General features: G+C 35.0%; 2 protein-coding genes across 4 annotated transcripts in view; one reads left to right on the top strand and one right to left on the bottom strand.

The window, feature by feature from the left end:
* RASL11A (RAS like family 11 member A) overlaps positions 1 to 12,154 on the top strand; it is a 427,718-nt gene that overhangs the window by 379,713 nt on the left and 35,851 nt on the right. The window lies entirely within an intron of this gene.
* Positions 1 to 12,154, bottom strand: part of USP12 (ubiquitin specific peptidase 12) — a 75,930-nt gene that overhangs the window by 56,774 nt on the left and 7,002 nt on the right. For all 3 annotated transcript variants that reach the window (XR_011339652.1, XR_011339653.1, XM_069882739.1), the window contains exons 2-4: positions 9,635 to 9,715; positions 5,193 to 5,406; positions 1,578 to 1,813 (exon numbers count right to left, since the gene is read on the bottom strand). Coding sequence is in view for 1 of the 3 variants with exons in the window: in XM_069882739.1 (XP_069738840.1) it covers positions 1,578 to 1,813; positions 5,193 to 5,406; positions 9,635 to 9,715 (531 nt within the window). In the remaining 2 variants the exon portion in view is untranslated. The remainder of the gene's footprint in view (positions 1 to 1,577; positions 1,814 to 5,192; positions 5,407 to 9,634; positions 9,716 to 12,154) is intronic.

Raw genomic sequence — 12,154 nt, 5'->3', positions numbered from 1 at the left:
GTCTAAATGTGTTTCTAATTGTCCATTTTCAGATCACCGTGTTTTAATTAGGCAAAGCAGATGTGTTGAGTAGACCGAAAAAAAAAAAAAAGTTTCCAAATTATTAGGGCTTGGAAAACAAAGGCCCTAATATACTGAAAACCAATGTATATTAGAACACTGAATTTAAAATTCAGCTGTCCAAGGAACCACAGTACAGACAGACACGGCGTATCCTGTTCTGCGACAGCTATCAGGAGAACAGAACTGAGCAATATTAGTAAAACTCTCAAAATTGTGGTGGGCCTGATAAGTGATAAAACGTGCTGACAAAGATTTTATCACCACTTTGAAATAGTATAAGGGACTGTACTCAGATCAAAATCCGGACAGCAGTAAGTCACTATGCCATAGCAACAAAAGGTGATCATGTCAGTCATATTAAGAGACTAAGCTAAACTCATGTTTCAAGGAAAAAAAAAAACCACAACGGTTCAAAAACTGAAAAAGATGCAATTGACAATTGCCACAAAATAGTTATTAGGAAGGGTAAATCTACCATGAAAGAAAATATGGTAGCTAGAAATCAGCACCTAAATTACTCAAAATATCATGATCTACTGAAGTCTGCAGTTATATTACACACGATATTATGAAACCACTTTCTTTGAAATAAGAGAGAGAGGTGGGTATTTCTAGATGGAGAAAATGACATGTGAAATACATAGATTTAATCCTATTAATTCTTCCTTTCCAATGTCACGCTGAAATACGTGCAATACCTGATTAAGTTAAGAAAAATAGGTATGAAGAGTCACACAAAAACCCAGTCATTTAGCTTTTTACAGTATCTAATGCATAGACCATGACAGAACTACTGTAATTTTCAAATTGTGCTGCTTTTTCTCTTTCTCAAGCAGGTAAAATTCAATTACAAGTTTTCCTGAAACACATGTGTTCTCCTATTGTAGGACTATTCTCAAAGAAATTTTTAGTATAGCTTAATCAAAGGAGCAGTTAAATAAACTCAGGGTCTCGTATTAGAATTCTGTGGAGAGACGTTTAGGAATGTATTTACTTTTCTTGCACATTAAGTTGTGTTCTTTGAAAGTCCCAGCCTACTATATCACTGCCAAAAGCCAACCATAGAATCTTGATTTAAAGTACTTTAAATTTAAATACTAGAAATTGGTGGAAACTGATTCAGAATACTTATTTATGGAATGTGTCACTAAGCACGACATTAAGTTATTAAGACATTAATTTTGAGAGGAATTCCACATCCCCAAGTAGCAGGCTTCATTGCACTTATGAATACATCAAATTAGAACTCTCTACCCTAAGTTTTGAAGTTATGATTACATTGACAAAAATTCAATGGGGTGATTTCCTAACAATGACCAATATCTTTTTCCTACAATTCATGCATCAGCTGCTGAAATTTTCTCACTAACAAAGAAAAAACGCAAATGTTCATACAAATGGACTATTTTTAAAGAAACAAACTAATCTAGCATATTAGACTGAGATAAATTAATCATGAAACATTAAGTTGGAAACACAAAAGAATTAATTTTATAAGGTATATACAGACTTACAGTTTCACATGTAAGACATCTGGTTTCATTAGTTAATGTTCCCTGAAAGATTTCATGAACCCAGGTTGGGTCTGGCGGGCTGCTAGGGCTGCTATTTTCATTGCCAATGTTGCCGTTAGGTAGGCGACCATTTTGTTTCTCTTGTTTTCCTTCCTCTTGCAAGATATCCACAACTGTATTTAATAAATAGTTTAAGAACTCATGTGCATCCTGCTGCATGTAGTTATCAAAAAGCTCTACAAGACAAAACAACAGAAGTTTTTTTATCAATCAGTTAGTGCTATACTGCAAAAATTTCTCTAAATAAGGTGGAGTTCAAAACCAATCTTTATTTCACATCTTGAATAATTCGTGACATTATAACACCAACCCAAAATGCATACTTCATAAACTAAGCTGAAAATATAGGGGGTGGGAAGAAGGGAGAGCAAATCAGCTTACATTCACAGAAATCTTTCAGATGGTCAGAATTAACAGAAGAGCAAACCATTCTGCAAGAAAATTAGGGGATAATTCAATGCACAAACATATGTGTACATACAGTGCTACCTGTGATGTTTTAGCTTATCCTATCTAGCCTCCAGATGCCAGTCTATGACCATCTGGATCTCCTATAGTGGCTATACTATCTCTGCCAAGCTTAGATCAAGCATCTCAAATAGCACTAGATGGTGATATTTTCCAGAAATGAACCAAAAACTTATGACAGAAAATGTTTTAACACAGGAAGCGCATGAACAATAAATGCTCAAAAAAATGCTTTATTTGACTCCACTTTTACAGTTTTAAGTCCACTGCTGTTCTGTCACAAGCGCAGTGTCATCAATACTAGCAATGAAAATAAGTTTAAGACTAAGACCTCAAAGATACTGATATTTTAAACACCTCTCTTCTTTTAAACAACAACCTTTTTTCTCAAAACTCTTTAAGTAAAATAGTATTTGTAGAAGCCATGTCAAATTAACCTAAAGTTCTAGTCACAACAACAGTAAATGTTTTTCAAATTAGGACTTAAGTAATAAATAGATCTGTTTTTCAGGGTCTGAAATATTGCTTCTGGAGACTCGTATATGTGGCACAATATCTTGTTGGATAGATAATAATGGAATCACTATGCTTTCTGCTTCATGCCCTCGTTTCGTCACATCTCTAGGCATCATAGATTTAGGATTCGTTCTGTGGAAGGGGAAATGTTTCACTGGCACATACCTGCAATGTACAAGCAATGGTACAGACTAAAGTTGTACTTTCTTTCTCATAAGCCTACTCTCTTGTTTATGTTCACATTGGTACTGCCCTGAAAACATTGTTCAGTGGAGTCCCTAGGGATATCAACCTGAGAAATGCTCCGCTGCTACAAATCCTCATATTAAGAATGGGGCTATGAAAACTATAAAGGCATTGAATCACACTTAGTAGTAGTTACTTCCTTCTCTGACCATATCATAGAAGTTTTTTAATGTGCAATTACTTCAATTAATTATAACTTGCAATTTGCTTTGTTGTACAAGAATATAGTGAGAGACTAGCCTTCAGCAAAGGCATAATTCCCAGGACTGGAAAGATGAATTAAAAAGATACTCAGTGAAGCTTACATTTTAAAGTGCATACAGGGACGACATGGAAGCTTTACTATCATTCGGTTGATGCATCCAGGAGTAAATAATTCAATATTCAAATTATATTTAAAAGAAAAAAATCCTGACTTATTAGCAAAGCAGGGAGAATTTGATGCTAATCTAGATCATTTGCAGAGTTCAAGAAGTGCAACTGGTCAGCTAAGTATACAAACCAAGTAGCTTATTTAATGAACAACTACACCATACTTAAGAAATAAGTTCAGCTCTTAATCCAGTCAAGTGTCAGGTCTTCATTTAATCAAGTAAGTCAAGGCAGAACAACAGCTACAAGAATCTTGAGGTAAAACACTTCAGAGATTCCTCAGTGTAACATCATGGACCTCTCAAGGTTACGTGCCCAGGCAGTAAATCAGCATTAAGTAAAGAAGAATGAAAGTACAATAGAATGAAGGTAAAGAGAATGAAAGCTACACATTGTTCATTTTACAATTAGAGGAAATTTAAGTAAATGTAATGGTATACCTACAGCTGACTTCAATCCAGCAGCTGCTTCCCAGCCAGTTATGCTTTAAAGTCATTAATATATGTATGCTGCATTCAAACTTGGAAAATAAAGATGGAATAGCATCATTGTGGTCTGGAATACATTAAGATTATGTTCCCAGTCATTACCTGGGTATAGCCGGGCACTGACTGAACAGAATCTAGGTCGGTGTTGCATACCTGCCCAATTCTTGAACTAACTCTTCTTTAAAGCTCAAAATTATACACACTTACAATAAGCACTTAATGTCCATGTAATCGCTGCCTGATATCTTAGCCATTTATTTGTAGAAAAGTTGAGAGTATCACCACTAAGACACACCAGATGCCAGCAACAGCTGAACTTTCACATTTGATTTCTCTAACAAAGATTTTCCAATTGCCTTCTCCTGCTTAGAATTTTAGTGACATGACATAGTTAAACATTAAAAAACATTTCTAAATAGAACTTAATGGCTCCTGTGGTTTATTTTCTGCTTTCCATTTGAACCATTCTCCACATTTATCATAGTTAGTCAACATTAATTGACATAATGAACTATTTCTGTAAACGCATCAACATATAGCACCCTTATTCAATATACTGACCGAAAAACTGAATTACAGCATTCTATTCTGTACAGGTAAGAAATTATGTATTACTTGAGAGCTTTTTTTTAGACACTATTATTGCAAATCAAGGTGTGCATTTGCTGGAGGGGTCATTTCAAATTAGGAATGTCATTGTAATATTTTATTTCTTGTTTTTACTACAGAGATGGTCAATCGTAACATCTAAACACTTTTTTAATCTGCATATACAGCCTTTGAGAGATTAAAGAGTATGAATATTTTTATAGCCATGGTGTTAAATACAGTACCTCATACAGTTTATTTAACAGTAGTTAAGGTTTTTTTAAGGAAAAAAAATGTTTTATTTTTATAGAATTGTATCCAAATCAATTAGTAGATTACAAGGTTTCAATTACATTCTATCATCAAATTATTTTCTAAAACATGTTGATCAATTAGCCTTTTAAAATTTTAAAATTCATTTATCCTTTAAAAAAAGGTTAAGCACTGCATAAAATCTAAATTAATTTAAAAAATCTGTGCGTTTTCAAGCTAGATTCTTGCAGGGAAGTCTTAATGTCCTTTCCACACTCTTAGTTTTGGAGACTGGTTCCTGCATTCAGAAAGTAACATATTTTTAAGACAGAACAAAAGCTTTACAGCATATTTTCATTATAAATATACAATTCATAAAGGCAAAAATAGCAAGGAATTTGATAAGCAGCCACTGAAAATACAGTCAGTTCTACAGGAAGAGAGAGAGACAAAGATTCTCTCTCAAAACGTCTCCAGGGTTACACCCTTATTCTAGGGTCACCTCTTTTCTATATTGTAGGACCAAGAACAATTTCCACGTGTAACAAATATGTATGTATTCCACTATGTCAACTTCAGAATCAAATCATAATTGCTATGATTATAACATAAGGAAAAAAGTTACCATTTTCCTTCCGTAACCTTGTTATGAATTTCTTGGGAGGTATTACTCCAACTTTTTTCTTCTGGGTGGCAATACTGTGGAAGAGATCGGCTAAGCAGGTAAGGAGATTCTCTTTCTTTCTTGGTTGACTCCTGTATGCTAAGACTTTGTCTCGAAATGGTCGACAGAAATAAAGTGCCTGAAGAACTGAATTGCAGTAGCATGTATTCCCAAACTATAAAATAGGAGAGAGATATATTAGGTTGCCTTGTGTTACCATAGGGAGGTAAAATTAAATCCAAAGCATGGGAGAATGCATAACTAGGGGCAAGTTTTCTGCAAGTTATTTCTTCTTGACTTTAAAACAGTAAAACATATTCCTGATTGTCAAGTATACTGTAAGTAAATGCAAGAAAAAACTAGGTAAATTTGAACTATACTATATTGATTTTTCCTCATTTAAATATTTAATTTATTAGTAATATTTTGCAATTACTTGGGTCAAAATGTTCAAGAAACACCACCAATTTCACAGCTCTCAAATAAGCCCAGGTGAAAATATCTATCTACCACAAGTCAGCCACAATAGTAGAGAACAAGCACAGCATGACCTTGTACTGTGAAGAAATTCAGCTGCAAATTGAGAGCTTCTCAGACACTTCAGGAATTGGATTCTCCAGATGTTATTACTTGTGATCAAAGTCAGAAATAACCACTTTAACGTGTTCCTACATTTTCAGTTCTCATTATAGTTACAGGATTGGCATTCAGTTTTCTTAAAACATTGCAACATGGCTTGTTTAGCTATAAAATATACCTTGTTTCAAAGGCATGGCATAGGTGGCAGTTTCAAATGGAGACTGAAAGGATAAGAATGTACAATTTGGACACAAGCACTTTGAAGGAGACAAGCCACTGAATTGAAAAGGGGCAACCAGAGTCAGCCAGAAAGTGTTCATAATCCCCTTTGTTCCAGGACATTCTCTATCTTCCTCTTTCCCAGACTCCTTCCAGCTCCTAGGCACTCAAGTTCTGGGACCACAGACTGCCTCAAGCTCACCCCAACACTGCAAGCCTCCCCATCACCTCTGTGAAGGTATCATCAGCTGTCAGTGGACAGAGCCGCTCTCATTCTACACAGCCCTCCTCCAGTGAAACCTATTACCTAACTGTGAAAGCATGAGAAAAATCTTTAAGGCCCACAGGAAGCAATCCAACCTTTCAGCTGCAGTCACTTGAACTGCAAATTGAAGCTTATACCTGTTACACACATGCTGTAAAACGTGAAAATAATGTTCATAATGTTTTATGGAAAGGTAGTAGCATATACGGGTAGAAAATTCTAAGACTATATTGTGATGGGGAGACTTTATATAGCAAACAGAGAGCATTTAGAGGTATTTTAAGTGCAGGTTCTTTCAACAGAGAAAAAGAACTAAAAACTTTTCCATCTCAGGAATAGCAGAGAAATAACTGTTTTCTCCTGTCTCCTGACTGAGAAAATGACAAATAAGAGCACCATGCAATTTAATCAGAAAACTGTAAATTGTTTTTCTTTATTTCAAATTAATGAAATATGAATATCTAGTTGCTAAATACCCAAGAAAATTAAAAACCCAGATTTTCTCTTTTTTTCATTCCACATTTCTCAGATTATTTCCTTTCACAAAAATACTATACTCCGTATGTTTCAGATACAGATTTGAGAGGTTTGTTTTGTTTTGTTTTTTAATACTGAAATCAACAGTACAACACTTAAACCTACTGTGGGAATACAAATAAAAGGAGACAATCAGGAAAGTTGCAACAAAACCACCGCACACTCACTAAGGCTCATAGCCTTATACTTTATTCTTCTGATGCAAATATGACTGGGAAGAAACTTCTTTGTTGAATTGCACAGATCTACAAAAATTAACAACAAATCTACACCAACTTACATGTACTTAAAGCAGTGTTTGTGAAGCACTAGGGTTCCTTCCAGCTTTGATGCATTGGCAACTCTGACAACTTTTATTTGTTGCAATTGGCCACTCCAATAAATGAGATTTCTCCAAATTTATCAAATCCACTGCAAGAGCCTGAATAACCAAGCTTCCTGCTCTAGAAGTCTGGTAAACTGCTGAAGAGCTACCATGAGATTTTAAATGTTTATTATTTCATATTTATTGGATAAAATAATTAATTTAGTTTGTGAAGTGCATAGATTTGAAGTTTGCATTACAGCACTGTAGAGGTGGAGAGAACGACAGGCAGACTGACAGTCCATGTGCATGGGACATCATTCTAATAACATTTTCATCTTATCACACATCTTAAATATTTCCCACTGATTTAGTGAATGGTATTGTTCTTTCAAACATAAGCTGAATTTTTCCATTTAGAGCTTTCATTGACAGAATCCCATCAACCATCTGGTCTTCCATCTGCTTCCCATAATTCACCTTAATTTTTTTACCTTTTATCAGACTGTTCTTTCAACACATCCTCTGAATAACCCCTAGATTCCACCACAAAGCTGGAGAGGAAATAAGATAGTTCTGCCTTCCCTTCTTTTACACTAGCTTTCTAAATTTACAATACTGAAACAGAGATCTGCAAATTGTCACCTTTATCTAAAATCCTCTCCTAAATTCCAGATATCTTGAACGGCGAGCTACCACACAGCTAGAATACAGCTATTGATTTCCATGTTATCTCCATTTTTTCCATTACTCCAGACAAAGTCAGGACAAACAAAATGAATAAAGAAATTCAAAAAATTCAGTAGTTAATGAACCTCTCAGAGCTTCACTTGTAATTGCTACAAAACAATCTGGGACATCAATGATGGCAAAAATTGTGATTTCCATCACCTCTCAATCTAGCAGCACTCTTAATTTATTATCTAATCATCTAGTATTTATTTTAATTATTATTAGCTCTGTCATTCAGAACGGTCACTGGCCATGGTTTGCTAATGAAGAGGTCGCTACCTTTCTTTTCCCTGACAGATTTAAATTTTGCAAGCTTACTACACATTTATGGCATATACATACTGTGTCAGTAAACACAATCTGTGTAACAGATCTAAAAACCATCCAAGCAACAAAATGACTGAAATTCCTCAGCCAGCCACTGTATCTGAAAAACACACCACCAGTGTGCTATAGATGACGGAATCCCATTTTACCCTTTGTTACAATCCAAACAACTTTTCTCCATAAAAATTTATTGTTTGAAGCTAATATAAGTAATGATTCTGTACTATACAGAAAGTTAAGAGCACTCTGAGATATCTTAGCTGCCTGCCTCTTATGTCTATAGTTTAGGGCAATGAATTAAAGAGTTGGAAATTTGAGTAGAGATCTGTCTTTCTGGACTACAGAAAGACAGAATTCGTTGATACTCATTATATGTTAGGAAGATTCTCCTTTATTGAAACTTTTCTTAAGGACAGAAAATATATAAAACTTCAAGATGAAGCATTCAATACAATTTTACTGTTAAGTCTTAAACCCTTTCTGGACTTGGACAATTAAGAAGACAGGTAATCTGTCAACAGAATAACAGATTTGAGGAAAAAAAGGAACAGCTTTGAGGGAAAGCCTACATTCTGCTACTAACAAGTATTAACAGTTAAAATACTTTATTTTCTCTTTTCAGATAAATATGTAATTTTGAAGGTATTTCAACTTTTATGAGAAAGGAAAAAATTACTAATTTGAGGCACAGCATTTGAGATGCACATAAGTCATTTTATCAGCAGACGTGTTTTATTGACTGCACAGTGTAAACTCAAATTGCAGACCCTTGGACAATGTCACTGCTGAGAACCTAGAGGAAGAGACATATGTTATGGCAACAGGACAGCATTTAAAGTAATGAGTTTCATTAAGATGATAGCTTTTTTTGTATCAACTTGGCTTAAATATATACTTTCTGAAACGCCAATAAAGAAAATAATTTAATATTTCGTTTCAGAATACAATTTCTAACAAGACATACCTTTCATGGGTAATATCAGAAATTTTTCCACTATTGCCTTCCGCTGTGAGCTTTGAGGGGTGTTTTAAATCTTAATACAAATAGCAGATACGAACATTTCATATCATCAACAGTCTTTCACAGATGTTTTCTCTTCCTGTGTTCATTCACTTAAATTGTCATATTATGAACTACAAGCTATATATTTTAAACAGCTTTTTTATTAAGACTTAGACATTTTAATAGCAAGAAAGTTATTTTAAAAACACCCTACAATTAGTAAAAGGGAATAAATTATTAAATACACATCCAATTTCAACAATTATTTCAGTAGTGTATTTCAACAAATACACTGAATATTGAAACACATTTCAATAAGTACATATACTGAATGACTATATCTTTCAGTCTTTTAATTATTCAACCAGTTGCAGTCTTGTATTTAACAAAACCATTGGTGGCATTTTGAAGCAAGGAAGTACTGGACTGAAACTTACATTGACCAAACCAAAATAGTGCTCATCCACTGGGAATTGTTCAGGACCAATCTCTTTCTCCAAAGCTGAGGCATTGGCGCCCTAGAAAAATCAAAACCAGTAAGATATTAGTGTTGCAACTACATACACAGTGAATGTACCTGGTTGAGGAAAAAATGGTGAATTTTTTTGGCAAGGATAAATGACCAAAATTAGCCAACTGACAAAAAAAAAAACAAACCCAAAGCCAAACAACAAAACAAAAAAACCCTCCGATCATAACTATAGACCTTGCTAACCATTAACTTCAGATCTCAGACCACAAGACTTCAAGTTTACTAAACTTACTTACACTGAAGCTCTCTCTAGTCAGGAGGGAGAAAACCAAAAATAAATGAGAAACTAAATATTGCAGACGGATGAAATACCTTCCTGCTTTTACTCTGGAGGTGGTGGGGGAAGCTCAACAATCTCACATGGCAAATTAACCAAACTTGTTTAGTTAGTCTGTTGCTTAATGCAAATAAAAACCTAAAATAGCACACAGTATATAGCAAAGAAACTTAAAACAGATGTGACCCCTTCCCAACAAGTTCTTTCTTTACACCAAAGAAGCAGCGAATAGCCCTGGGTATTACAACAATAAAATTAAAACAAAATCACAAACTGCATTAAAAGCAGCATATAGACCTTCAAAGATAAATTATAGATAGGGGGACAGGGGAAAGAAATAAAATTAGGACTGTGTCAAACTATAGAAAATTAAAATGAAATTCTATTATTTGGTATCTGGCATGACACGACTGTGGTATTGCACAACTTAAGAGTGGTTACATAACCTAGCTCAGTAGTTCTGAACCTGGAAACACATGGTCAAAGGCCCATGAGGACACAGCAACTTTAACTTGGATTGAGCAAAACATAGCATACCTCCACACTTGAGACAGTACGGCTCTGCTTCATTCACAACATGACCCCAGCTGCTTTTTCGTAAGTCATATCCCCTGCAATTATCCAGATGATAAAACCTCTCCTTTACAGGGGGATTTGGCTGCAGGACTTATTACTTTAGAAGCTGTTCTCAAATGGTGCTGTTGGTTGTAAGGAAAATGGGTATAAACCCTCATTTAAGATTACAGCACTTCACAACTTCTAAATATCTAGTTTTGCAGCCTTATACACCCACAAGCTCTAGCAAGGTGGATATTATTTTAAAATAAACTAGGAAGAAAAAGGAACTGTGGAGGCCTTTTTATCCTATTGTTATATTTTCTACTTTTTTAAAATAAATAAATTCAAGGGAAGGCTTTTAGGAAATTCTTTCCCTTTTCAAAGCTAGGGTGGAGTAGCTCCTTTACTCCATCTTTTGAAGGAAAAATATTATGGTATAAACTTTGATGTTTCTGTTTTGTACAGAACTGAACATTGTATTTAGTTTTCTAGCACAACAAAGATCTCAACTTGGCAATAAGAAAGACATGTTAAGATAGTCCAGTATTGTTATGGTTTCCCTGTTTCATTCGCGGCTTAGATTTTCACAGGTTTCAAAGCCTCGTATTACTTGTGTTCAAATGCAATTCCTTATGAATGTTTTCTTACTACAAACCAGCATGGATGTTTTACAACAATATAAAAACCCTCAAGCTACTCAGACTTCCCTCTACAGCTCTCTTTTTGTCTGTCATAAAGGATGTTATTCCTCCCTGCAAAGTAATCATTTATACTGTGCACACTGTGTTGGTTGCAGAGAGCAAAAACACAGTATGTAGTAGGGGGCTGAAAGAGTATGCTAAATTGCATGTTCACATCTGACCCATAAAAGCTATTTTAAAACCTAACTATCCCTTGCAACAAAATGTTTCCCATTCAGCATTACAGTACATATTATCAGTTCCAGTTGACTCTTCCATCATGCAAATACAGATGCAGAGGGGAAGCACTACAACACTCCGAACTATGACCTACATGACCTTTTGGACAGAAGGTCAGCAGAGCTTTAAGGCAACAGTAGAGTCCACTTTCTTCCATCAGCCAAGATGGACCTAGTGTTCTTGCAGTCTCGACTCAGGATGATTTCAGTCTGTGATGTATGCTACAGCATACAGAATTATATAGTATTAATTATACAGTATTAATAATTTATTACTAAATAATTTTATTTCCAATTTTATTATTGCCTTTTCTCACTGTCTCAGAGGTCACACTTCTGTGGTGCTACATGTTAAATTATTACTCCTGAGACACAGAAACAGCTAACATATGGATAAGCTAATTGAAGCCAATTTGTAAAGCAAATCCATTGGTCCTTATGATCTGACATAACAGACATCGGGTTTCACCAGATTAGTTCTAGGGCTGCCTCTCTGACTAAATACCCAGCTGCTAGTAAACTATGCTGCTTGATTTTGCTTCCTCCAAAAGAAATCTGATTTGTGCACTCTAAGACCGCTCCAAGGTACAAACCAAAGTACAGTATATTGGGATGCCAGGGAGGACCACTTCAGAATTGCACATGCCTTATCTGAACTAAAGCACTAACAA

The sequence above is a fragment of the Phaenicophaeus curvirostris genome, chromosome 1 (genome assembly GCF_032191515.1).
Source record: "Phaenicophaeus curvirostris isolate KB17595 chromosome 1, BPBGC_Pcur_1.0, whole genome shotgun sequence".
Lineage (NCBI taxonomy): Eukaryota > Metazoa > Chordata > Aves > Cuculiformes > Cuculidae > Phaenicophaeus > Phaenicophaeus curvirostris.
This window is presented reverse-complemented; position numbering and strand designations above follow the sequence as displayed.